General features: G+C 47.4%; 1 protein-coding gene across 1 annotated transcript; it reads right to left on the reverse strand.

Annotated features, from left to right (window-relative positions):
* LOC121274691 (forkhead box protein N3-like) lies at positions 1 to 12,846 on the reverse strand. The gene is made up of 5 exons (XM_041181994.1): positions 12,382 to 12,846; positions 11,757 to 11,860; positions 6,789 to 6,835; positions 898 to 1,012; positions 1 to 445 (listed from the first exon to the last, which is right to left on the reverse strand). Exons 1-5 carry the CDS (start codon positions 12,844 to 12,846, stop codon positions 1 to 3), a joined length of 1,176 nt encoding a protein of 391 aa, XP_041037928.1.
* Positions 12,847 to 25,897: the final 13,051 nt, after the last annotated feature.

Below are 25,897 nucleotides of genomic sequence, written 5' to 3' on the forward strand. Positions count from 1 at the left end.
TCAGCTGCAGATTCCAGCCAGGTGGAGCAGGGATCCAGCCACCTCTTTTAGCTCTTCATCAATGCCCGAGAATCCCAACCCCTCCTGGCTCCTGTCACACGGGCTGCCCTCTGACAGCTCCACAGCCGGGACATCCCGGAGGCTGAGGGGAACATAGCCGCTGTCCGCTAGCGAGTCCTTGACCTCCTCGTCCTCTGAACTGTTCTCCATCTCCCACTCATCACCACTCAGGAAGCCCTCACTGTCATCATCACCCTCATCGCAGCCAAGTTTCCCTGAGACATTCTCATGTCCTTCCTGGTCACTGGCTACCGGAAGGCACAGCTCCCATTCCTCTGCCCTCACCAGGCTGTAGTTATGATCCCCACTGGGCATGGTAGAGGGAGCTGGTGTCAGGCTGTTGAAAAAGGAGTCTTTCCGAAGGGGAAGAAACGGCAGCTCACAACTGGAGAGGAGAAAGCAAAACATCAGATAGAAATTTGTCTGTCTCCTCCCCTCCCCCATCCATCTCCTCCCCTCCTCCATCCGTCTCCTGCCCTCCCCTATCCATCTCCCCTCCCCTGTTTGTCTCCTCTCATCCCTTGTCCATCTCCTCTCCTCCTCCCCATTCATTGTCTCCCCTCCCCCATCCATCTCCTCCCCTCGTCCTGTCTGTCTCCCTCCCCGTCTCTCTCCTTCACTCTGTCTGTCTGAGTCCTCTCCTCCCCCCTATCTCTCTCATCCCCTCCCTCTGTCTGTCCCCTTCCTTCCTTTGTCTGTCTGTCTCGCCCCCACCCCCACCACCCCGCCTCGCCATCCCCGGTCTGTTTCTCCACCATCTGCCTCAGGTTCCTACTCCAGTCTGTTTCCCACTGCCTGTATTTTCCCAGCTATCAGACTGTTTGTTAAGGACAATACCTGTTTGTCATGGTGGGATCTTCATCAACAATTACACTGGTCCCATCATGATCCATTACGGCAGTTACACCATGTTCCTGATTCACTTTCAAAAGCTGCTGCGGAATCTCTCCATCTGCAGAATGGAAACAGAGCTGGAGTTAGAGCCACGTCTGGTGTCTGGAAATTACAGTTCATGAAGGAATATGCACTTCAACAAGCATGTTGTAGTCTGGAGCTATGGACCATAAGACCATAAGACGTAGGAGTAGAAATTAGGCCATTCGGCCCATCGAGTCTGCTCTGCCATTCAATCATGGCTGATAAGTTTCTCAACCCCATTCTCCCGCCTTCTCCCCGTAACCTTTGACCCCCTTACCAATCAAGAACCTATCTATCTCGTTCTTAAATACACTCAATGACCTGGCCTCCACAGCCTTCTGTGGCAATGAATTCCATAGATTCACCACTCTCTAGCTAAAGAAGTTTCTCCTCATCTCTGTTCTAAAAGGTCTTCCCTTTACTCTGAGGCTGTGCCCTTGGGTCCTAGTCTCTCCTACTAATGGAGACATCTTCCCCACATCCACTCTATCTAGACCTTTCAGTATTCTGTAAGTTTCAATCAGATCCCCCCTCGTCCTTCTAAACTCCATCGAGTATAGACCCAGAGTCCTCAAATGTTCCTCATATGTTAAGCCTTTCATTCCTGGGATCATTCTCGTGAACCTCCTCTGGACCCTCTCCAGGGCAAGCACATCCTTCCTGAGATACAGGGCCCAAAATTGCTCACAATATTCTAAATGTGCTCTGACCAGAGCCTTATAAAGCCTCAGCAGCACATACCTGCTTTTATATTCTAGTCCTCTCGAAATAAATGCCAACATTGCATTTGCCTTCCTAACTACCAACTCAACCTGCGAGTTAACCTTAAGAGAATCCTGAACTAGGACACCCAAGTCCCTTTGCACTCCAGATTTCTGAATTCTCTCCCCATTTAGAAAATAGTCTATGCCTCTATTCTTCATACCAAAGTGTTTGACCTCACACTTCCCCATGTTGTATTCCATCTGCCACTTCTTTGCCCATTCTCCTAACCTGTCCAAATCCTTCTGCAGCCTCCCTGCCTCCTCAATACTACCTGTCCCTCCACCTATCTTTGTATCATCTGCAAACTTAACCAGGATGCCCTCAGTTCCTTCATCCAGATCATTAATGTATAAAGTGAAAAGCTGTGGTCCCAACACTGACCCCTGCGAAACTCCATTAGTCACCGGCCGCCATCCTGAGAAGGACCCCCTTATCCCCACTCTGCCTCCTGCCAGACAGCCAATCTTCTATCCATGCTAGTACCTTGCCTCTAACACCATGGGCTCTTATCTTCCTGAGCAGCCTCCTGTGCAGCACCTTGTCAAAGGCCTTCTGGAAGTCCAAGTAGATAACATCCATTGGCTCTCCTTTGTCTAATCTACTCGTTACCTCCTCAAAGAATTCTAACAGATTTGTCAGGCATGACCTCCCCTTGATGAAACCATGCTGACTTTGCCCGATTTTACCATGCACTTCCAAGTAATCTGAAATCTCATCCTTAATAATGAACTCTAAAATCTTACTAACGACTGAGGTCAGGCTAATCGGCCTGTAATTTCCCTTCTTAAACAGGGGGGTTACATTAGCGATTTCCCAGGGACCCTCCCTGACTCGAGTGATTCCTGAAAGATCACCACTAATGCCTCCACTATCTCTTCAGCTATCTCCTTCAGAACTCTGGGGTATAATCCATCTGGTCCAGGTGATTTATCCACCTTCAGACCTTTCAGTTGACCACCATACTCACCTCTGCCCCCTGACTCTCTTGAACTTTGGGGATGTCACTCGTGTCTTCCACTGTGAAGACTGACGCAAAGTACCTATTCAGTTCCTCCGCCATTTCTTTGTTTCCCACTACTTCTTCTCCAGTGTCATTTTCCAGGGGCCCAATGTGCACTTTTGCCTCTCTTTTACCCTTTATAGATCTAAAAAACTCTTGCAATCTTCTTTTATATTACTGGCTAGTTTACCCTCATATTTAATCTTCTCCCTCCTTATTGCTTTTTTAGTTGTCCTCTGTTGGTCTTTGTAGGCTTCCCAATCCCCTGGTTTCTCACTGCTCTTTGCCGCATTGTATGCTTTCTCTTTAGCTTTTATGCTGTCCCTGACTTCCCTTGTCAGCCATGGTTGCCTCGTCCTCCCTTTAGTATGCTTCTTCTTCCTAGGGATGAATTTTTGCTGTGTCTCCAAAATTACTTCCAGAAACTCCTGCCATTGCTGTTCCACTGTCTTTCCTGCTAGGCTCATCTCCCAGTCAATTCTGGCCAGCTCCTCCCTCATGCCTCTTTAGTTGCCTTTATTCAACTGTAATACCGTTACATCTGATTCCAGCTTTTTCCTCTCAAATTACTGGGTAAATTCTATCATAATATGGTCACTTCCTCCCAAGGGTTCCTTCACCTTAAGCTCTCTTATCAAATCTGCCTCATTACACATCACTAAATCTCGAATTGCCTGTTCCCTAGTGGGCTCCACCACAAGCTGTTCCAAAAAGCCGTCTCATAGACATTCCACAAATTCCTTTTCTTGGGATCCACTACCAATCTGATTTTCCCAGTCTACCTGCATATTGAAATCCCCCATGATCACTGTAACCTTGCCTTTCTTACACACCTTTTCCATCTCCTGGTGTATCTTGTGCCCCACATCCTGACTACTGTTCGGAGGCCTGTACATAACTCCCATTATGGTTTTTTGACCTTTGCTGTTCCTCAACTCTACCCACACAGATTTTAAATCATCTGACCCTACATCATTTCTTGCTATCGATTTAATTTAATTTCTTACTAACAAAGCAACCCCACCCCCTCTGCCAACCTGCCTATCTTTTCGATAGGATGTATATCCTTGGATATTTAGCTCCCAGTCCTGATCCCCTTGCAGCCATGTCTCCGTGATGCCCACCACATCATACCTGCCAATTTCAATCTGCGCCACAAACTCATTTACCTTATTTCATATACTGCATGCATTCAGATACAACACCTTCAGTCCTGTATTTCCCGTCCCCTTTCTCATTGTCGTCCTTTTATCTGATGTGCTTGAAGTTAGATTCCTAGCCCTTTCCAAACACTCTGTCCTATTTTGTGTTCTGGAGACTTTAATAGCCTCTCCTGGGCTCTCCTTTCTTTTCAGTTTTTTCAGAATTTTCCATGAAGTTGAATCCACCCCCCCCCCCTCCCTCACCAACGCTAACCTGCTGCTTTGTTTCCCATTAGTCATACTTCTTGGAGTTTTACCCTTCCCTTCCTCCCCCCCGACTTTCTAGTTTAAAGTCCTGTTGACCACCCTATTTACCCTTTTCGCTAGAACATTGGTCCCAGATCGGTTCAGGTGGAGACTGTCCCAATGGTACAGATCCCTCCTGTTCCAATACTGATGCCAGTGCCCCATGAAATGGAACTCCTCTTTCCCACACTACTCCTTTAGCCACATGTTTACTTCCCTTATTCTCACGTCCCTATGCAAATTTGCACGTGGCTTGGGTAGTAATCTGGAGATTATAACCCTTGAGGACCTCTTTTTTAATTTAGTTCCTAGTTCCTGATAATCCCCAAACAGGTCCTCTTTCCTAGTCTTACCTGTGTTATTTGTCCTGACGTGGACCACAACAACTGGATCCTCCCCCTCCCTCTTCAATATCCTTTCAAGCCAGTCAGAGATGTCCCTCACCTTGGCACCAGGCAGGCAACATACCATGCGGGACTCTCGATCCTGCTTACAAAGGATGCTATCAATTCCCCTAATTATAGAATCCCCTACAACTACCACTTGTCTTTTTGCTCCCCCCTCATGAATGGCCTCCTGTGCCACAGTGCCGTGGTCAGCTGGCTCATCCTCCCTACAGCCCTGTTCCTCACCCACACAGGGAGCAAGAACCTTGTACCTGTTGGACAAGGTCAAGAGCTGAGGCTCCTCTGTTCCTGAACACAGGATCCCTCTACCAGCCTCACTTGCAGTCACACCCTGCTGACCCTGACCACTGACCGAATTTGAGGTACTTAATCTACCGGGTGTGACCGCCTCTTGATACAAAGCGTCCAGGTAACTCTCCTCCTCCCAGATGTGCCGCAGCGTCCGGAGCTCGGACTCCAGCTCATCAGTTCTGAGCCGGAGTTCCTCCAGCAACCAACACTTGCTGCAGATGTGATCACTGCGGCTCGCAATGGGATCTGCCAGCTCCCATATCATACAGCTACAGCACATCACCTGCCCAGCCATCACTACTTAGATAATTCATTTATTAGCTTTTTTCAAATTTGCTGCACATTTCCTACCAACCAATCAGGTCACAGCTTTCCTGTGATGTCACTTTTTCAGTTTTGGCTTCAGCAGCTGCTGGAGAGTGATTCCATCACATGGAATGATAATGAACCTGTTTGGCCACATTGGGAACATACCATCATGGTCATCAAGGCCTGGAGTGGGACTCGAACCCAGAGCTCCTGGCTCAGAAGCAGGGACGCTCATCACAAGACCTCCCAGCGTGTGTGATAGGGAAGGTAGTGTCAGGTCTGTGGAGGAAGGACAAGTTTCACAGTCCCCATGTTATGGTTGCCTCTTTCCTTACTCATTCTTTTCTGGATTATCAGAAAGAAAAATTGTAAGGCGAGCAGGACTAACCCTAACCCTACTGGACAAAGCTCTGTGCCTGTGGGACAGAGATACACCCCCTAACCCTGCTGGACAAAGCTCAGTGCCTGTGGGACAGAGATAGACCCCCTAACCCTGCTGGACAAAGCTCAGTGCCTGTGGGACAGAGATAGACCCCCTAACCCTGCTGGACAAAGCTCAGTGCCTGTGGGACAGAGATAGACCCTCTAACCCTGCTGGACAAAGCTCAGTGCCTGTGGGATGGAGATAGACCCCCAACCCTGCTGGACAAAGCTCAGTGCCTGTGGGACAGAGATACACCCCCTAACCCTGCTGGACAAAGCTCAGTCCCTGTGGGACGGAGATAGACCCCCTAACCCTGCTGGACAGTCTCATTGTCTGTGCGACAGAGATAGACCCCCTAACCTTGCTGGACAAAGCTCAGTGCCTGTGGGACAGAGATAGACCCCCTAACCCTGCTGGACAGGCTCAGTCCCTGTGGGACAGAGATACAGCCCCTAACACTGCTGGACAAAGCTCAGTGCCTGTGGGATGGAGATACACCCCCTAACCCTGCTGGACAGGCTCAGTCCCTGTGGGACAGAGATACAGCCCCTAACACTGCTGGTCAGGCTCAGTCCCTGTGGGACAGAGATAAATCCCATAACCCTGCCGGATAAAGCTCAGTCCCTGTGGGACAGAGATAGACCCCCCCCTAACCCTGCCGGACAATGCTCAGTCCCTGTGGGATAGAGATAGACCCCCTAACCCTGCTGGACAGGCTCAGTCCCTGTGGGACAGAGATAGACCCCCTAACCCTGCTGGACAAAGCTCAGTCCCTGTGGGACAGAGATAGACCCCCTAACCCTGCTGGACAGGCTCAGTCCCTGTGGGACAGAGATAGACCCCCTAACCCTGCTGGACAGGCTCAGTCCCTGTGGGACAGAATAGACCCCCTAACCCTGCTGGACAAAGCTCAGTGCCTGTGGGATGGAGATAGACCCCCTAACCCTGCTGGACAGTCTCAGTGCCTGTGGGATGGAGATAGACCCCCTAACCCTGCTGGACAGGCTCAGTCCCTGTGCGACAGAGATAGACCCCCTAACCCTGCTGGACAAAGCTCAATGCCTGTGGGATGGAGATAGACCCCTATCCCTCAGGACTGGGACTCTGCTCCTTGCTGGATAAGAACAAGCAGTTTGGGAGGCGGGTGCTTGTTCTGACTGACTCACCTGGGTCCTGTGTGTAAGGTATGTATGGCAGAACTGTGGCACTGGAGCTGGCAGAGAAACAGAGAGAGAGGGAGTTATTGTGAGCAGCTGTGCAGATCTCTCTCACTCCTTCTATCACATTAATACAAACTATGTACAGCATTGAAGCAGGACATTCAGCCCATCCACTCTGCGCTGATATTTCTGCTCCACACAAGCCTCATCCCACCCCCTCTTCATCTCCCCCCATCACGATATCCTTCTATTCCTTTCTCCCTCAGGTGTTTATCCAGCTTCCCCCTTAAATGTAGCTATACTATTCACCTCAACCAATCCCTGGGAGTGAGTTCCACATTCTCCCCACTCTCTGGGTGGAGAGGTTTCTCCTGAATTCCCGATTGGATTTATGAGTGACTGTCTTATATTGATGGCCCCAGCTCTGGTCTCTCTCCACAATTGGAAACATTTCAACGTCGACCCTATCAAAACCCCCTTCCTCATTTTAAAGAGCTTGATCAGGTCACCCCTCAGCCTTCTCTTCTCTAGAGAAAAGAACCCCAGAGTGTTCTGCCTTTCCTGATAGTTCGAACCTTTCAGTTCTGGGATCGTCTTTGTCAATCTTTACTGCACCTTCTCCTGTGCTTCTATATCTTTTTCATATATGGAGACCAGACAATGCACAGTAACTAAGTGAGGTCCAACCAAGGTTCCAGACAAGTTTAGAGGAGGTTCAGCAGGGGGGAGATGCACAGCCAAAATTAGAAGAGAGAGCAAGTGAGTCTGGAAGGCATAGAAATTATAGGCCAGTTAAGGCACAAGGGAGTTTGGCAAGGTTAGATGGTATTTATTTTAGTGCAAGGAGTCTGACGAATAAGGCAGATGAGTTGAGGGCACAACTTAACACATGGAAGTATGTCATTGCTGTCACAGAGACATGGCTGAGAGAGGAGCAGGATTGGCCGCTCAATATTCCAGGATATGGGGTCTTCAGGCAAGACAGGGAAGGAGGGTAAAAGAGGAGGGGGTATCGCAATATTGATCAAGGAATCAATTACAGCAGTAAGGAGGGATGGCAACTTAGAAGGCTCCTCAACTGAAGCTATATGGGTAGAACTTAAAAACAAAAAAGGAATAATTGCATTGCTGGGAGTGTACTATAGGCCACCAAATAGTCAGAGAGAAATAGAAGAGCAGATATGTAGGCAAATTTCAGAGAAGTTTAAGAACAGTAGGGTAGTAATAGTGGGGGGATTTCAACTGTCCCAACATTAATTGGGTTAGTCATAGTGTGATAGGTTTAGAGGGAACAGAATTCTTAAAATGCATCTAGGAGAGCTTTTTAAGCCAGTACGTAGAAGATCCTATAAGAGATGGGGCGGTCCTGACTTAATTTTAGGGAATGAAGCCGGGCAAGTGGCAGAGGTATCAGTGGGGGAGCATTTTGCAGATAATGGTCATAACTCTGTTAGATTCAAGATTGTTATGGAAAAGGACAAGGATGGGCCAGAAATCAGAGTACTAAATTAGGGGAAGGCCAATTTTAATAAGATCAGATATGATTTGGCCAGAGCGGACAGGGAGCATCTACGTTTAGGTAAATCTGCGTCAGAGCAGTGGGACTCATTCAAGAAGGAAATAGGGAGAGTACAGGGCCAACATATTCCAGTAAAGATAAAGAGTGGGACCAACAAATCCAGGGAACCCTGGACGTTGAGGGATATACAGGGTTGGATCAAGAGAAAAAGGGAGGCTTATGGCAGATACCGAAGGCTCAAAACAGTGGAAGCCCTAGAGGAGTATCGAATGTGTAGGGGGGAACTTAAAAAGGACATTAGGGGAGCAAAAAGGGAGAATGAAAAAATATTGGCAGGTAAAAGAAAGGAAAATCCAAAGTTATTTTACAAGTACATTAAGAGTAAGAGGATAACTAGGGAAAGAGTAGGGCCTATTAAGGACCATAGTGGTAATTTGTGTGCGGAACTGGAAGACGTAGGTAGGGTTTCAAATGAATTGTTAGTGTTCACAAGTGAGAGGGATGACATGGGTATGGAAATCAGGCAGAAGGACTGTGATATAATTAAAGAAATTATCATAGAAAGAGAGGAGGTTCTAAGTGGTCTGGCAGACTTAAAAGTAGATAAATCTCCAGGCCCAGATGAAATGTATCCCAGGCTGTTAAGTGAGGCAAAGGAGGAGATAGGGGCGCTGGCAATAATTTTCAATACCTCTCTGGCCACAGGAGAGGTGCCAGAGGATTGGAGGATAGCCAATGTGGTACCGTTATTCAAGAAGGGAGGATGGGATAAACCAGGGAACTACTAGCCAGTCAGTCTAACCTCAGTGGTAGGGAAACTATTGGAAGCAATTCTGAGGGACAGAATTAATCTACACTTGGAGAGGCAGGGATTAATCAAGGACAGTCAGTAAGGTTTTGTTAAAGGGCGGTCATGTCTGACCAATTTGATTGAATTTTTCGAAGGGGTAACCAGGTGTGTAGATGAGGGAAAACCTTTGACGTAGTCTATTTGGACTTCAGCAAGGCTTTTGATAAGGTCCGGCATAGGAGACTGATAACCCACGGGGTCCAAGGCAATTTGACAAATTGGATCCAGACTTGGTTGAGTGGCAGGAAACAAAAGGTGATGATCGAGGGGTGTTTTTGTGACTGGATGCCTGTGTCCAGTTGGGTTCCACAGGGCTCAGTGTTGGGCCCCTTGCTGTTTGTGGTATATATAAACGATTTAGACTTGAATGTAGGAGGGTTGATCAGTAAGTTCGCGGACGACACAAAAATTGGTGGAGTGGTAAATAGTGAGGAGGATAGCCTTAGATTACAGGAGGATTTAGACGGGCTGGTCAGATGCGATTTAATCCGGATAAGTGTGAGGTGATGCACTTGGGCAGGACAAACAAGGCACGGGAATACACAATGAATGATAGGACCCTGGGAAGTACCGAGGATCAGAGGGACCTTGGAGTGCATGTCCAATGGTCCCTTAAGGTAGCGGGACAGGTAGATAAGGTGCTTAAGAAGGCCTTTGGGTTACCTGTCCTTACTAGCTGAAGCATAGAATATAAGGGCAGGGACGGTATAAAACGCTGGTTAGGCCACAGCTAGAGTATTACGTGCAGTTCTGGAATCTGCATTGCAGTTCTGGAATCTGCATTATAGGGAGAATGTGATTGCACTAGAGAGAGTACAGAGGAGATTTACCAGGTTGTTGCCTGGGCTGGAGAGTTTTAGTTATGAGGAGAGATTGGATAGACTGGGGTTATTTTCCCTGGAGCGGAGGAGATTGAGGGGAGACATGATTGAGTTGTATAAAATTATGAGGGGCATAGAGAGGGTAGACAGGAAGGAACTTTTCCCCTTGGTGGAGGGGTCAATAACCAGGGGGCATAGATTTAAGGTAAGGGGCAGGAGGTTTAGAGGGGATGTGAGGAAGAATTTTTTTCATCCAGAGGGTGGAGGGAATCTGGAACTCACTGCCTGAAAGGGTGGTAGAGGGAGTAACCCTCATAACATTTAAGAGGTATTTGGATGTGCACTTGTGATGCCATGGCACACATAGCTATGGGCCTAGTGCTGGAAAATGGGATTAGAATAATTAGGCACTTGTTTAACTGGCAGAGACTCAGTGGGCCAAAGGGCCTTTTTCTGTGCTGTAGACCCCTATGACTCTATGACTATGACTTTAACAGATTGTCAGTTGTATCCCTCTAGAAATGATCCCTATTGCTTGGCTTGCTTTATTTTTTTCCCTGTTCCAAAAATTACATTGGACACTTACGGATCCAATGACTGTGTTTAGTGAGCTTATTAACGTGTGTTGATGATGGAGATCATTGATGTGTTAATGAAGTGTTAAACATGGTGATCATGTTTAATGATCACCATTAGACTTAACAGGTCATTCATTGTTTTGTGGGCTCTTGCTGTCTTGCAAAAGTGTCTGCCATGTAAGCAACTCCAAACAGATGTCCCTCGCTCTACTGCATGTGCTGTGTGCAAATGTTCCACACCAATAAAAAGTGGATTCTGCAAAGCACTTGGGACATCCTGAGAATGGGACAAGGCTCCAGATTCTGGAAGTGTGTTACATGCCTGTGTCTGAGGATGCGGAGGTTCAGGAGGTCACATGGAAATGACATTTCCATTAACATCCCCACCCCAACCTAACCCTAACCCAAACCCCAACCCTAAGCCTAACTATAATCCCAGCTCAAACCCCAACCCTAATGTTAACCTCAACCCCAACCCAAACCCTAACCCTAACCATGTATCTGAGGATGTGAAGGTTCAGGAGGCCAAGTGGGAATGACGTTTCCCTTAACATCCCCAAACCAACCTAACCCTAATCGTAACTCAAGCCCTACCCCCATTCCCAACCCTAACTCAGGCTCTAACCATAACCCTAATCACAATTCGAACCATAACTTTAACCCTAACTCTAACCCCAACCCTAACTCAAGCCCTACCACAACCGCAACTCTAACTCAAACCCTAACCCTAAGCTCAACACTAACTCAAGGCCTAACACTAATTCTAACCCCAACCCTTTCTCAAGCCCTAAGTAACCTCAACTCTAACCCTAACATCAACCCTAACTCAAACACTAACCCCAACCCTAACTCCATTCCCAACCTCAACCCTAGCCCCAATCCTAACCCTAACCCCAACTGTAATTCAAACCCTAACCCTAAACCCAACCCTAACTCTAATGCCAACCCTAACTCAAACCCTAAACCGAGCCCCAACCCCAACTCTATTCCCAACCTCAACACTAACCCTATCTTCAACCCTAACCTCAACTCAAACCCTAACCCCAACCCTAACTCAACATTTAACCTAGACCCAACCCTAATTCTAACCCTATTCCCAACCTCAAGCCTAACCCAAACCCCAACCCTCACTGCCACCCCCTGCCACCCATCCCACCCCAGTGCTGGAGTGACTTCTCATACAGATTGTCTCTCTGACACACTTACCTGGGAGGGGGACTTTGGATGTATAGAGCTCTTTTCCTGATGGCCTGAAGGAGGTTTGGCCTGGATTCCTCATCGATACACCAAAATGAACCTTTACCCAGAGCCTGAGGACAGAAACAGGCCTGAAGGAAGTGTTTGAGACCAGAATGTTACCCTCAGGCCCTCCGAGCAGAAAACATTGCCCGAACACAAGCGCTGCATTCTTTTGGTGATCTTAACATTATTCCCTCTAGTTACTGACTTTGTTCTGTGGAGGTAGTGTATCTAATCTAAGCCTGCCAGAAATGTCAAACCCCACTATCTCCACCACACTATCAAATATCATCTTAATCTCTGCTGCTCTGGTGAAAAGAGCTTCAGTTACTCCACTGACTCCTCAAAACGAAAGCCTTCAACCGCTCTTTATAGCTCAGCAAAACACTTCAACCACTCACTCCCCAAATCCCTGTACCTCATCTCACTCTGCCATTCCTGCCTTCGCATCTCTGTTCCTCATTCCCCCTCACTCCCCACGTTCTCCCTCACTTCCATCATTTCCCCCAATTCCCCGTTCTCTTACCCTAACCCCTCATTCCCCTCCAATCCTCCCTCACTCCTTTGGTTTCCCCACCACCATGTTCCTCACCTCCCTCCCATCTTTCTCCACTCTCTTGAAGCACCTGTTGAGGGACAGGTTGTGCCTCACTGAGTTCTTCCAGCCCATGGGCGCCCTCTTGAAGTATGGGTAATGTTCCAAAATCCACTTGTAAATCTCCTTCACTGGCAGACACTGAGCAGGCGATCCTTCGATGGCCATGTAGATCAGGCAGTTGAAGGAGTAGGGGGGTTTGGAGATGTCCTGATGCTCGTGGAGAGTGTGTGCGGGGGACAGTGGGATCTCTTTGACCTGAGTTGCCTGTGAACCCACCGAGGCCTCCTCTGCCAGGCTTATAGCCGTCAGCAAGTCCTTGCTCTCGTGAAGCCAGTTGAGGTTGGTCAGCTCCTCATCCTCCCTTGCCTCGTGTTTGCAGCAGCTGGTCTCTGAGCCGCTCCCTCGGCAGGGGGCTGCGTTGCCGCCCCTATCTCCCGTGTTGAGCCACCTTCTCTCCATTTTGGTTAGTGGCCGGGCAGCCGAAGGTCATCAGTCACCCCCACCCCACCCCCCACCTAAGGAAAAGAAAGAGATTCATATTCATACACCTCCTTTCACCACCTCGGGACGTCCCAAAGAGTTTCATAGACAATGAAGGACTTTTTTTTTGAAGTGTGGTCACTGTTGTAATGTAGGAAACTCAGCAGCCAATTTGTGCACAGAAAATTTGGGGAAGCAGTGGCAGAGTGGTATTGTCCATTTGGGGTTCTGGACTTGAATCACACCACAGTAGGTGGTGAAATTTGAATCTAATAAAAATCTGGAATTAAAAGTCTAATGATCATTGTAAATGGGATGGAAATATGCCAGCCTATATGTGACTCCAGACCCACAGCAATGTGGTTGACTCTTAAATGCCCTCTGAACAAGGGCAATTAGGGATGGGCAATGAATGCTGGCCTAGCCAGCAATACCCACATCCCATAGAATGATTATTTAAAAATCCCACATACAGCAATGTGACAATGTCCCAGGTCATCTGTTTATAGTGATGTTGGTTTAGGAAGGATGTCAAGGCCTTGAAGGGGGTGTGGAGTAGATTTACTAGAATGTTCCCAGCGATGAGGGACTTCAGAAGCTGGGATTGTTCTCCTTAGAGCAGAGAAGGTTAAGGGGGAGATTGAATTGAGGCGTTCAAATTCAGTAAGGGTTTGGATAGAATAAATAAGGAGAAAGTGTTTCCAGTGGCAGGATGGGACAGAGGGACACAGATTGAAGAGAATCAATAAAAGACCCAGTTTCTCCACCACTGCTTGATTAATAAATGTAATGGAACGTCTCGATTAAATCTCCGCCTTAACCTTCTCTCCTCTTAAGGAGAACAATCCCAGTCTCTCTGCGTTGTCATTTATTGCATTTTTACTCGAACAATTAAGAAAGAATAAAAAATTCCTTTCCACTTGCTCCATCCCAGAATCTGAGTGTCCTGGCCTGGTTTGGGACTCTCTCCACCTCAAATTGGGATCCGGCGCAGTTAGAATTTGAACAGGTGGCTCTATTTAATTTTTTATATAACGGGAATAGGTGGGAAAAGGAAAATCTTTATCATTTATTGGAAAAAAAAAAGGAAGGGGGAAACAGAAAGGGGGTGGGGATGGGGGAGGGAGCTCACGACCTAAAGTTGTTGAATTCAATATTCAGTCCAGAAGGCTGTAAAGTGCCTAGTCGGAAGATGAGGTGCTGTTCCTCCAGTTTGCGTTGGGCTTCACTGGAACAATGCAGCAAGCCAAGGACAGACATGTGGGCAAGAGAGCAGGGTGGAGTGTTAAAATGGCAAGCGACAGGGAGGTTTGGGTCATTCTTGCGGACAGACCGCAGGTGTTCTGCAAAGCGGTCACCCAGTTTACGTTTGGTCTCTCCAATGTAGAGGAGACCACATTGGGAGCAACGAATGCAGTAGACTAAGTTGGGGGAAATGCAAGTGAAATGCTGCTTCACTTGAAAGGAGTGTTTGGGTCCTTGGACAGTGAGGAGAGAGGAAGTGAAGGGGAAGGTGTTGCTTCTTTTGCGTGGGCATGGGGTGGTGCCATAGGAGGGGGTTGAGGAGTAGGGGGTGATGGAGGAGTGGACCAGGGTGTCCCGGAGGGAGCGATCCCTACGGAATGCCGATAACGGGGGTGAAGGGAAGATGTGTTTGGTGGTGGCATCATGCTGGAGTTGGCGGAAATGGCGGAGGATTTAGGTCGTGAGCTCCCTCCCCCATCCCCACCCCCTTTCTGTTTCCCCCCTTTTTTTTTCCAATAAATTATAAAGATTTTCCTTTTCCCACCTATTTCCATTATATAAAAATTTTTTTGAAGAGGCTCTGTTTAATTGTCTGGTTTGAATGGTGTATACAGTTAGCTTCACCCAGCCTCCAGCTCGCCCCAGGAGCAGAACACCATCTCACTGCCAAAAGACAATAGCTGGTAACTCAACACCTCCCTAGACCCCAGGCCGTCTGTTCCTGAATCACAGCTCGCCAAGCAAACTACAGCGCTTGCTCACAGACACAACAATGACACCATCTGGTCCTGTGTGGGACCTGGAGTCACCAAGCATCTGGTATTACCCCGGAATTATAGACTAATTATCGATTAATCTCCTGCACATTGCTCATAATCAACACAGAGATTAAAAAATCATACCACGTTTTTATCTATCAGACATGGGACTAGTCTGCAGGAAAGACAGTTTGATCAGGTGGGGTGACTGGAGGACAAAGTCCAAAACCTGCAGGAATAGATCCAACTGGAGTTGGTAACTGGAGCAAGACCACAGGGTCGGACTAAAGGGCAGTCAGCGAGGCTTCTCTCAGATTCACCTAAATCCTGAGCTTTCACCCCCATTACGTACAGCACAGTCATATATCATTCCATTATATACAGTGCAACCATATATCATTGCCATTAAACACAATGCAGTCATATATCAGTCCATTATATACAGTGCAGTCATATATCACTCCATTATATAAAGCACAGTCATATATCACTCCATTATATACAGTGCAGTCATACATCACTCCATTATATAAAGCACAGTCATATATCACTCCATTATATACAGTGCAGTCATATATCACCCCATTATATACAGTGCAACCATATATCACGCCATTAAACACAATGCAGTCATAAATCACTCCATTATATACAGTGCAGTCATGCATCGCTCTATTATATACAGCAGTCATATATTACTCCATTATGTACAGCACAGTCATATATCACTCCATTAAACACAGCGCAGTCATATATCACTCCATTATATACAGTGCAGTCATACATCGCTCTATTATATACAGCACAGTCATTTATTACTCCATTATGTACAGTGCAACCATATATCATACCATTAAACACAGTGCAGTCATATATCACTCCATTATATACAGTGCAGTCATGCATCGCTCTATTATATACAGCACAGTCATATATTACTCCATTATGTACAGTGCAACCATATATCACACCATCAAACACAGTGCAGTCATATATCACTCCATTATATACAGTGCAGTCATACATCACTATTATATACAGCACAGTCATATATTACTCCATTATGTACAGTGCAACCATATATCACACCATTAAACACAATGCAGTCATATATCACTCCATTATATACAGTGCAGTCATACATCGCTCTATTATATACAGCACAGTCATATATTACTCCATTATGTATAGTGCAACCATATATCACTCCATTAAACATAGTGCAGTCATATATCACTCCATTATATACAGTGCAGTCATATATCATTCCATTATATACAGCGCAGTCATATATCACCCCATTATATACAGTGCAGTCATATATCACCCCATTATAAACAGTGCAACCATATATCATGCCATTAAATACAATGCAGTCATATATCACTCCATTATATACAGTGCAACCATATATCACGCCATTATATACAGCACCGTCGTATTTCATTGCATTAGAGTGCAGTCATATATCATGGGGAGGTGATTGCATAGTGGTATTATCGCTGGACTAGTAATCTAGTGACCCTAGATGCCCTGGAAACCTGGGTTCAAATCCCGCTACGGCAGATTTGAATCCAATTTAAAAAAATCTGGAATTAGAAGTCTAATGATAACCATGAAACCGTTGCTGTAAGAACCCATCTGGTTCACTGATGCCCTTTAGGGAAGGAAATCTGCTGTCCTTATCTGGTCTGGCCTACATGTGACTTCAGACCCACAGCGACGCGGTTGACTCTGAGATGGCCGAGCAAGTTACTCAGTTGTGTCAAACTGCTACACAGCCTCAAAAAAAGGAATGAAACCGGACAGACCACCAGCATCAATCTAGGCATCAAAAATGGCAACAGCAATCTCAGCCCTGTCGACCCTGTAAAGTCCTCCTTGCTAACATCTGGGGGCTAGTGCCAAAGTTGGGAGAGCTGCCTAATCAGGCAACAGCCTGACATAGTCATCCTCATAGAATCATATCTTACAAATGATGTCCCAGACTCCACCACCACCATCCCTGGGTCTGCTCTGCTGCAGGGACAGGCCATATCCAGCAGAGGTGGTGGCACAGTGATATACAGTCAGGAGGGAGTTGCCCTGGGAGTCCTCAACATCAGCTCCAAATCCTGTGAAGTCTCATGGCATCAGGTCAAACCTCCTGCTGATTATCACTTACCACCCTCCCTAAGCTGATAAATCAATACTCCTCCATGTTGAGCATCACTTGGAGGAAACTGAGGGTGGCAAGGGTGCAAAATGTGGTTTGGTTGGGGGACTTCAATGTCCATCATCAAGAGTGGCTTGGGAGCACCACTACTGGCTGAGTCCTAAAGGACATAGCCGCTAGACTGGCAGGTGGTGAGGGAACCACCAAGAGGGAAAAACATATTTGACAACAGATGCATTTCTCCATGACAGTATCAGTAGGTGTGACCACAGTCGTTGTGGAGACTTCCATTGAAGATACCCTCCATCGTGTTGTGTGGCACTACTTTGCTAAATGGAATAGATTTCTAACAGATCTAGCAGCTCAAGTCTGGGCATCGATGAGTTGCTGAGGGGCAGCAGCAGCAGAATTGTACTCAAACACAACCTGTAACCTCATGGCCTGGCATATCCCCCTCTCTACCATTACCATCAAGCCAGGGGATCAACCCTGGTTCAGTGAAGAGTGCAGCAGGGCATATCAGGAGCAGCACCAGGCATACCCAAAAATGAGATGTCAACCTGCTGAAGCTATATCACAGGGCTACTTGTGCGCCAAGCAGCAAGTGATAGGCAGACTCGCTGTGATCCCACAACCAACAGATCAGATCTAAGCTCCGCAGCCCTGCCACATCCAGTTGTGAATGGTGGTGGACAATTAAACCTCTCACTGGAGGAGGAGGCTCCACAAATATCCCCATCCTCAATGATGGAGGAGCCCAGCACATCAACTTGAAAGATAAGGCTGAAGCATTTGCTCCAATCTTCAGCCAGAAGTGCCGAGTGGATGAACCATCTTGGCCTCTTCCAGAGGTCCCCAGCATCACAGATGCCAGTCTTCAGCCAATTCCATTCACTCCATATGATATCAAGAAACAGCTGAAGACCCTGGATAGTGATAAGGGTTTGGCCCCTGACAATAATTCTGGCATTAGCACTGAAGACTTGTGCTCCAGAACTTGCCGCGCCCCTAGCCAAGCTGTTCCAGTACAGCTACAACACTAGCATCTACCCAGCTATGTGGAAAATTGCCTAGGTATGTCCTGTACACAAAAAGCAGGACAAATCCAACCCAGCCAATTACCGCCCCATCAGTCGACTCTCGATCATCAGTAAAGTAATGGAAGGGGTCATCAACAGTGCTATCAAGCAGCACTTACTTAGCAATAACCTGCTCACTGACATCCAGTTTGGGTTCCGCCAGGGCCACTCAGCTCCTGACCTCATTACAGCCTTGGTTCAAACTGTAATGAACCAAGGTGAGCCCTTAACATCAAGAGAACATTTGACCGAGTGTGGCATCAAGGAGCCCTAGCAAAACTGGAGTCAATGGGAATCAGGGAGAAAACTCTCCGCTGGTTGGAGTCATACCTAACACAAAGGAAGATGGTTGTGGTTGTTGGAGGTCAGTCATCTCAGCTCCAGGCCATCACTGCAGGAGTTCCATAGGGTAGTGTTCTAGGCCCAACCATCTTCAGCTGCTTCATCAATGACCTTCCTTCCATCATAAGGTCAGAAGTGGGGATGTTCGCTGATGATTGCACAATGTTCAGCACCATTTGCGACTCCTCAAATACTGAAGCAGTCCATGTCCAAATGCAGCAAGATTCGGACAATATCCAGGCTTGGGCTGACAAGTGGCAAGTAACATTTACGCCACACAAGTGTCAGGCAATGACCATCTCCAACAAGAGAGAATCTAACCATTGCCCCTTGATGTTCAATAGCATTACCATCACAGAATCCCCCACTATCAACATCTTTCGGATTACCATTGACCAGAAACTGAACTGGACCCAGCCATATAAATACTATGGTTACAAGAGCAGGTCAGAGGCTAGGAATCGTGCGATGAATAACTCACCTCCTGACTCCCCAAAGCCTGTCCACCATCTACAATGCACAATGATGGAATACTCCCCACTTGCCTGGATGAGGGCAACACTCAAGAAGCTTGATACCATCCAGGACAAAGCAGCCCCACTTGATTGGCATCACATCCACAAACATTCACTCCCTCCACCACCGACGCACAGTAGCAGCAGTGTGTGTACCATCTACAAGATGCACTGTAGGAATTCACCAAGGCTCCTTCGACAGTGCCTTCCAAACCCACAACCACTACCATCTAGAAGGACAAGGGCAGCAGATAGATGGGAACACCACCCACTGGAAGTTACCCTCCAAGTCAATCACCATCTTGACTTGGAAATATATCGCTGTTCCTTCACTGTCACCGGGTCAAAATCCTGGAACTCCCTCCCTAACAGCACTGTGGCAGTACCTACACCACATAGACTGCAGCAGCTCAAGAAGGCAGCTCACCCCCACCTTCTCAAGGGCAACTAGAGATGGGCAATAAATGCTGGGCCAGCCAGCGAAGCCCACATCCCGTGAATGAAGTTTAAAAAGACAGTGCAGACATATATCACTCCATTATATACAGTGCAGTCATATATCACCCTATTATATAGAGTGCAGTCATACATCGACCCATTATATACAGTGCAGTCATATATCACCCTATTATATAGAGTGCAGTCATACATCGACCCATTATATACACTGCAGTCATATATCACCCTATTATATAGAGTGCAGTCATACATCAACCCATTATATACAGTGCAGTCATATATCACTCCATTATATACAGTGCAACCATACATCACCCTATTATATACAGTGCAGCCATATATTACCCCATTATATATAGTGCAGCCATATATAACTCCATTGTATACAGTGCAGTCATACATCATCTCATTATATACAGTGTAGTCATACATCATCTCATTATATACAGTGCAGTCGTATATCACTCCATTAAAACAGTGCAGTCATATATCACTCCATTACATGCAGTGCAGTCATACATCATCTCATTATATACAGTGATAATTTGGATACAGTCAGATCAGCCATGATCTTGTTGAATGGCGGAGCTGGGGCTGAGTGGCCTACTCCTGTTCCTAGTTTGAATGGGTGATACTAGTATTGTTGGACGCTCCCTAACTAATATGAATGATCCTGAATGGTTCTGGTATTGTTAGACTCTCCTGGACTAATGTAAATGACTCTTGGTGATCAGTCTGCAGCTCCAGGTTGCCTGTAATGTTGATGGGGAGGGGGTGATGTGCTGAACTCTATGTATGTATGTGGTAACCAGAATGGAAATGATTAGGTTGTTAATAACTGAGTTCCTGCTGTCCTTGACTTATTGTGGATCCCTGTCCCTTGGCGGAAATTTGTTCCCAACATACTCACTGTGCTCCTGCTGCTTCAAGTCTCTCACATCGGTCCCCCTGCTATCGATATATCAGTTACCCTCAGTGGTGACCTCCTTTCTTGAAAGAGAGAGAGAGAGAGTGAAGCAAAACGAGAAGGGAGACTAATGGGAAGATAGAGAGAGTGTAAAATAGAGAGACAGAAGGTGAAGAGAGAAGGAAAGGGAAAGAGAGATAAGGAAAGAGATGTGGGGGCTGGGTGGAGAGAGAGATAATTTGATGTATACAAAAAGCAGAGATTACAGGACTTTGGGAGAAGAGTTGGGGGTCTAATGGATTCATTTGGATAACTCTTCGAAGAGCTGGCAGAGGCACAATGGGCAGAATGACCTCCTGTGCTGTCAGACATAATATCTTTGGAAAATCTATGACTCATATATTAAACATAATTGGATAGAGTGGTGGTGATATTACTGAACTAATCACCCAGAGAACATGAGTTCAGACCACATGGTGGGCAGTTTGAGAATTCGAATGGGGTATTAAAAATCTAGAATTAAAATGCTGGTATCAGTAACAGTGATCATGAAGCTGTCAGATTGGGATTAAAACCCAACTGATTCAGTAATGTCCCTTAGGGAAGGAGACCTTCTGTGCCCAACCAGTTTAAGTCTAAATGAAACACCAGTACCCACCCACCTCACACCAACGTGGTGGCCTCTTAACTATGGAATGACCCAGTGAGTCACACAGGGAAACTAGGGATCCCAGCCACAGCCCCTATCTCTGTAACCTCATCCAGCCCCTACAACCTTCCCTATCTCTCTATCACCCTCCCTGCCTCTGTATAACCTTCCCTGTCTCTGTATAACCCTCCCTGCCTCTGTATAACCCTCCCTGTCTCTGCATAACCTTCCCTGTCTCTGTATAACCCTCCCTGTCTCTGTATAACCCTCCCTGCCTCTGTATAACTCTCTCTATCTCTGTATAACCCTCCCTGTCTCTGTATAACCCTCCCTGTCTCTGTATAACCCTCCCTGCCTCTGTATAACCCTCCCTGTCTCTGTATAACCCTCCTTGCCTCTGTATAACCCTTCCTATCTCTGTATAACCCTCCCTGTCTCTGTATAACCCTCCCTGTCTCTGTATAACCCTCCCTGTCTCTGTATAACCCTCCTTGCCTCTGTATAACCCTCACTGCCTCTGTATAACCCACCTTGCCTCTGTATAACCCTCCCTGTCTCTGTATAACCCTCACTGTCTCTGTATAACCCTCCCTGTCTCTGTATAACTCTCTCTATCTCTGTATAACCCTCCCTGTTTCTGTATAACCCTCCCTGTCTCTGTATAACCCTCCTTGTCTCTGTATAACCCTCCCTGCCTCTGTATAACCCTCCCTGTCTCTGTATAATTCTCTCTATCTCTGTATAACCCTCCCTGTCTCTGTATAACCCTCCCTGTCTCTGTATAACCCTCCCTATCTCTGTATAACCCTCCCTGCCTCTGTATAACCCTCCCTGTCTCTGTATAATCCTCCTTGTCTCTGTATAACCCTCCCTGTTTCTGTATAACCCTCCTTGCCTCTGTATAACCCTCCCTGTCTCTGTATAACCCTCCCTGTCTCTGTATAACCCTCCTTGCCTCTGTATAACCCTCCTTGCCTCTGTATAACCCTCCCTGTCTCTGTATAACCCTCTCTATCTCTGTATAACCCTCCTTGCCTCTGTATAACCCTCCCTGTCTCTGTATAACCCTCCCTGTCTCTGTATAACCCTCTCTATCTCTATATAACCCTCCTTGTCTCTGTATAACCCTCCCTGTCTCTGTATAACCCTCTCTATCTCTGTATAACCCTCCTTGCCTCTGTATAACCCTCCCTGTCTCTGTATAACCCACCTTGCCTCTGTTTAACCCTCCCTGTCTCTGTATAACCCTCCCTGTCTCTGTATAACCCTCCCTGTCTCTGTATAACTCTCTCTATCTCTGTATAACCCTCCCTGTTTCTGTATAACCCTCCCTGTCTCTGTATAACCCTCCCTGTCTCTGTATAACCCTCCCTGTCTCTGTATAACCCTCCCTGTCTCTGTATAATCCTCCTTGTCTCTGTATAACCCTCCCTGTCTCTGTATAACCCTCCCTGTCTCTGTATAACCCTCCTTGCCTCTGTATAACCCTCCTTGCCTCTGTATAACCCTTCCTGTCTCTGTATCACCCTCCCTGTCTCTGTATAACCCTCTCTATCTCTGTATAACCCTCCTTGCCTCTGTATAACCCTCCCTGTCTCTGTATAACCCTCCCTGTCTCTGTATAACCCTCTCTATCTCTGTATAACCCTCCTTGCCTCTGTATAACCCTCCCTGTCTCTGTATAACCCTCCCTGTCTCTGTATAACCCTCTCTATCTCTGTATAACCACCCCCGTCTCTGTATAGCCTTCCCTGTCTCTGTATAACCCTCTCTATCTCTGTATAACCCTCCCTGTCTCTGTATAACCCTCCCTGTCTCTGTATAACCCTCCTTGCCTCTGTATAACCCTCCCTGTCTCTGTATAACCCTCTCTATCTCTGTATAACCCTCCTTGCCTCTGTATAACCCTCCCTGTCTCTGTATAACCCACCTTGCCTCTGTATAACCCTCCCTGTCTCTGTATAACCCTCCTTGCCTCTGTATCACCCTCTCTATCTCTGTATAACCCTCTCCATCTCTGTATGACACTTCCTATCTCTGTAACTTCCTCCAGCCTTGCAACACTCCATAGGTGAGAAAAAACTTTTTCACACTGCGAGTAGTTAGGGTTTGGAATGCACTGCCTGGAGGTGTGTTGGAGGCAGGTCCAATTGAGGCATTCAAGAGGGCATTGGATAATTATCTAAATAGAAACAATGTCTGGGTTATGGGGAAAAGGCAGGAGATTGGTACTAAGTTAAAATGCTCAGAGAGCCTGTGCAGACACGATGGGCTGAATGGCCTCCTTTACACTGTAACAACTCTGTGATCTCTGTAACTTCTTCCAGTCCTACAACTCTCCCTATCTCTGAAGCTTCCTCCAGCCCCTACAATCCTCCCTATCTCTGAAGCTTCCTCCAGCCCCTACAACCCTCCCTATCTCTGTAACCTCCTCCAGCCCCTACAACCCTCCCTATCTCTGTAACCTCCTCCAGCCCCGACAACCCTCCCTATCTTTGTAACCTCCTCCACCCCTATAACTCTCCCTATCTCTGTAACCTCCTCCAGCCCCTACAACCCTCCCTATCTCTGTAACCTCCTCCCGTCCCTACAACCCTCCCTATCTCTGTAACCTCCTCCAGCCCCGACAACCCTCCCTATCTTTGTAACCTCCTCCACCCCTATAACTCTCCCTATCTCTGAAGCTTCCTCCAGCCCCTACAATCCTCCCTATCTCTGAAGCTTCCTCCAGCCCCTACAACCCTCCCTATCTCTGTAACCTCCTCCAGCCCCTACAACCCTCCCTATCTCTGTAACCTCCTCCAGCCCCGACAACCCTCCCTATCTTTGTAACCTCCTCCACCCCTATAACTCTCCCTATCTCTGTAACCTCCTCCAGCCCCTACAACCCTCCCTATCTCTGTAACCTCCTCCCGTCCCTACAACCCTCCCTATCTCTGTAACCTCCTCCAGCCCCGACAACCCTCCCTATCTTTGTAACCTCCTCCACCCCTATAACTCTCCCTATCTCTGTAACCTCCTCCAGCCCCTACAACCCTCCCTATCTCTGTAACCTCCTCCAGCCCCGACAACCCTCCCTATTTTTGTAACCTCCTCCACCCCTATAACTCTCCCTATCTCTGTAACCTCCTCCAGCCCCTACAACCCTCCCTAACTCTGTAACCTCCTCCACCCCTACAACCCTCCCTATCTCTGTAACCTTCTCCACCCCTACAACTTTCCCTATCTCTGTAACTTCCTCCACCCCTACAACTTTCCCTATCTCTGTAACCCACTCCAGCCCCGACAGCCTCCCTATGTCCGTAACCTACTCCAGTCCCTACAACCCTCCCAGATCTCTGCGCTCCTCCAATTCTGGCCTCTTGACCATCACCCCGATTCCCCATCGCTCCACCATTGGCGGCCGTGCCTTCAGCTGCCTGGGGCCCTAAGCTCTGGAATTCCCTCACTAAACCTCTCCGCCTCTCTCTCCCCTCCTTTAAGGCGCTCATTAAAACCGACCTCTTTGACTGAGATTTTGGTCACCTATCCCTCATATCTCCGTATGTGGCTCGGGGTCAGAGTCTGACTGATTGATGCTCCTGTGAAAGAACCTGGGTTGTTTTGTTATCTCAAAGATGAGAGATAAATGAAGTTCTTTTTAATTGAAGGTGCTTTCTGATGCAGAGGGCAGCCCATCACAAACCCCAGGATATATCAAATGATAAGGAATGATCAGGTTGTAGAAAAATGTGGGGAGTTTTCACCTCCTTTCTGCTCTGAGAGCAAGTGAACTGTGAACCTGGAAGGGAGAGGGGGGATTTATACAGAATGGGGATCTGGAATCGCATCGAAGGAAAGCTTTCAATTCCAGCACCTGTGTTTTTGAGGGCAGCCTTTGACACATGGCTTTGCAGAAGGGGAGGGGATAATCAGATTGTGATTGCTGGAGGGAGCAGTGCTTGCTTTCCTGAAATGGCTAATGTCCTTACCTGGAGACAGCCTGCTCGCCCTGTGAATTGGCCTGCACATGCAGACGCACACACACACTGGATGATTGAAGTTTCAGCTGATCCTGCAAATCCCTTCTCGGGAAAATCAAGACTGTTTCTCCTGCAGAGTTTCTGTTTTTTGTTCTCTCCCCCTCCCTTTTCCCCCTTCTTACCTGGAGCTGAATCTTCTCTCTCTCTCTGTCTCTCTGACATTGCTGTGAAGCTGAGAGATAGAGTGAGAGAGAGAGGAAATCACCAGCATGACGCTGAAAATCCGCCTGGGGATCTCCATGGGAACACACATTCCAGGCTGTGGCTTCATCTCCATTTACAGTCTCTCTTCATTCACACACTGCTGCTTTCAGCTCCTGCCAGCTCTCTCTCACAATACAGTCTCTTACTGCCCACTCCCCTCTCCCCCAGTATGTGGATCACCATCGCTGCAGGGCCCCATTTCATGACTGGACAAATGGCTGGCATCCAGCTTGGTTTAAAAACAGAAAACACTGGAAATTCTCAGCATCCCTGGCAGCATCATTTGAGAGAGAGATACGGTTAAGGTATCAGATAGAACTGAGCCCTGAGGGATACGTTTTTGGGGAGGAGGGATCGGGGTATGGTGAGAGCAAGAGGACTTCATTATACACACTCACTGCAACCTCCCAGTTCTCCAGATTGCCCAGAAGCCTTCCAGTTCCTGTGTCTCATCTGCTTGTGGACAATATTCTGTGTTTAGTTGCCATGATGTTTGGTGGTGTTGGTGAGTACACCTATTCCAAGCTTGGAGGCGCTGCTCTCATTCTGCCTCCCTTGGTGACAGATTTACCAGTCACATCCTAACTCATATCCCTGGGCTCCTGAATTCCTATCACATGCCACAGACCCCAGTCTGTGTCTGCTATGGTGAGCTCCTACTGTGAGTGAGCTCCTACTCTGGGTGACTGAGAATT

This window comes from Carcharodon carcharias, assembly GCF_017639515.1.
Source record: "Carcharodon carcharias isolate sCarCar2 chromosome 37 unlocalized genomic scaffold, sCarCar2.pri SUPER_37_unloc_2, whole genome shotgun sequence".
NCBI classification, from domain to species: domain Eukaryota; kingdom Metazoa; phylum Chordata; class Chondrichthyes; order Lamniformes; family Lamnidae; genus Carcharodon; species Carcharodon carcharias.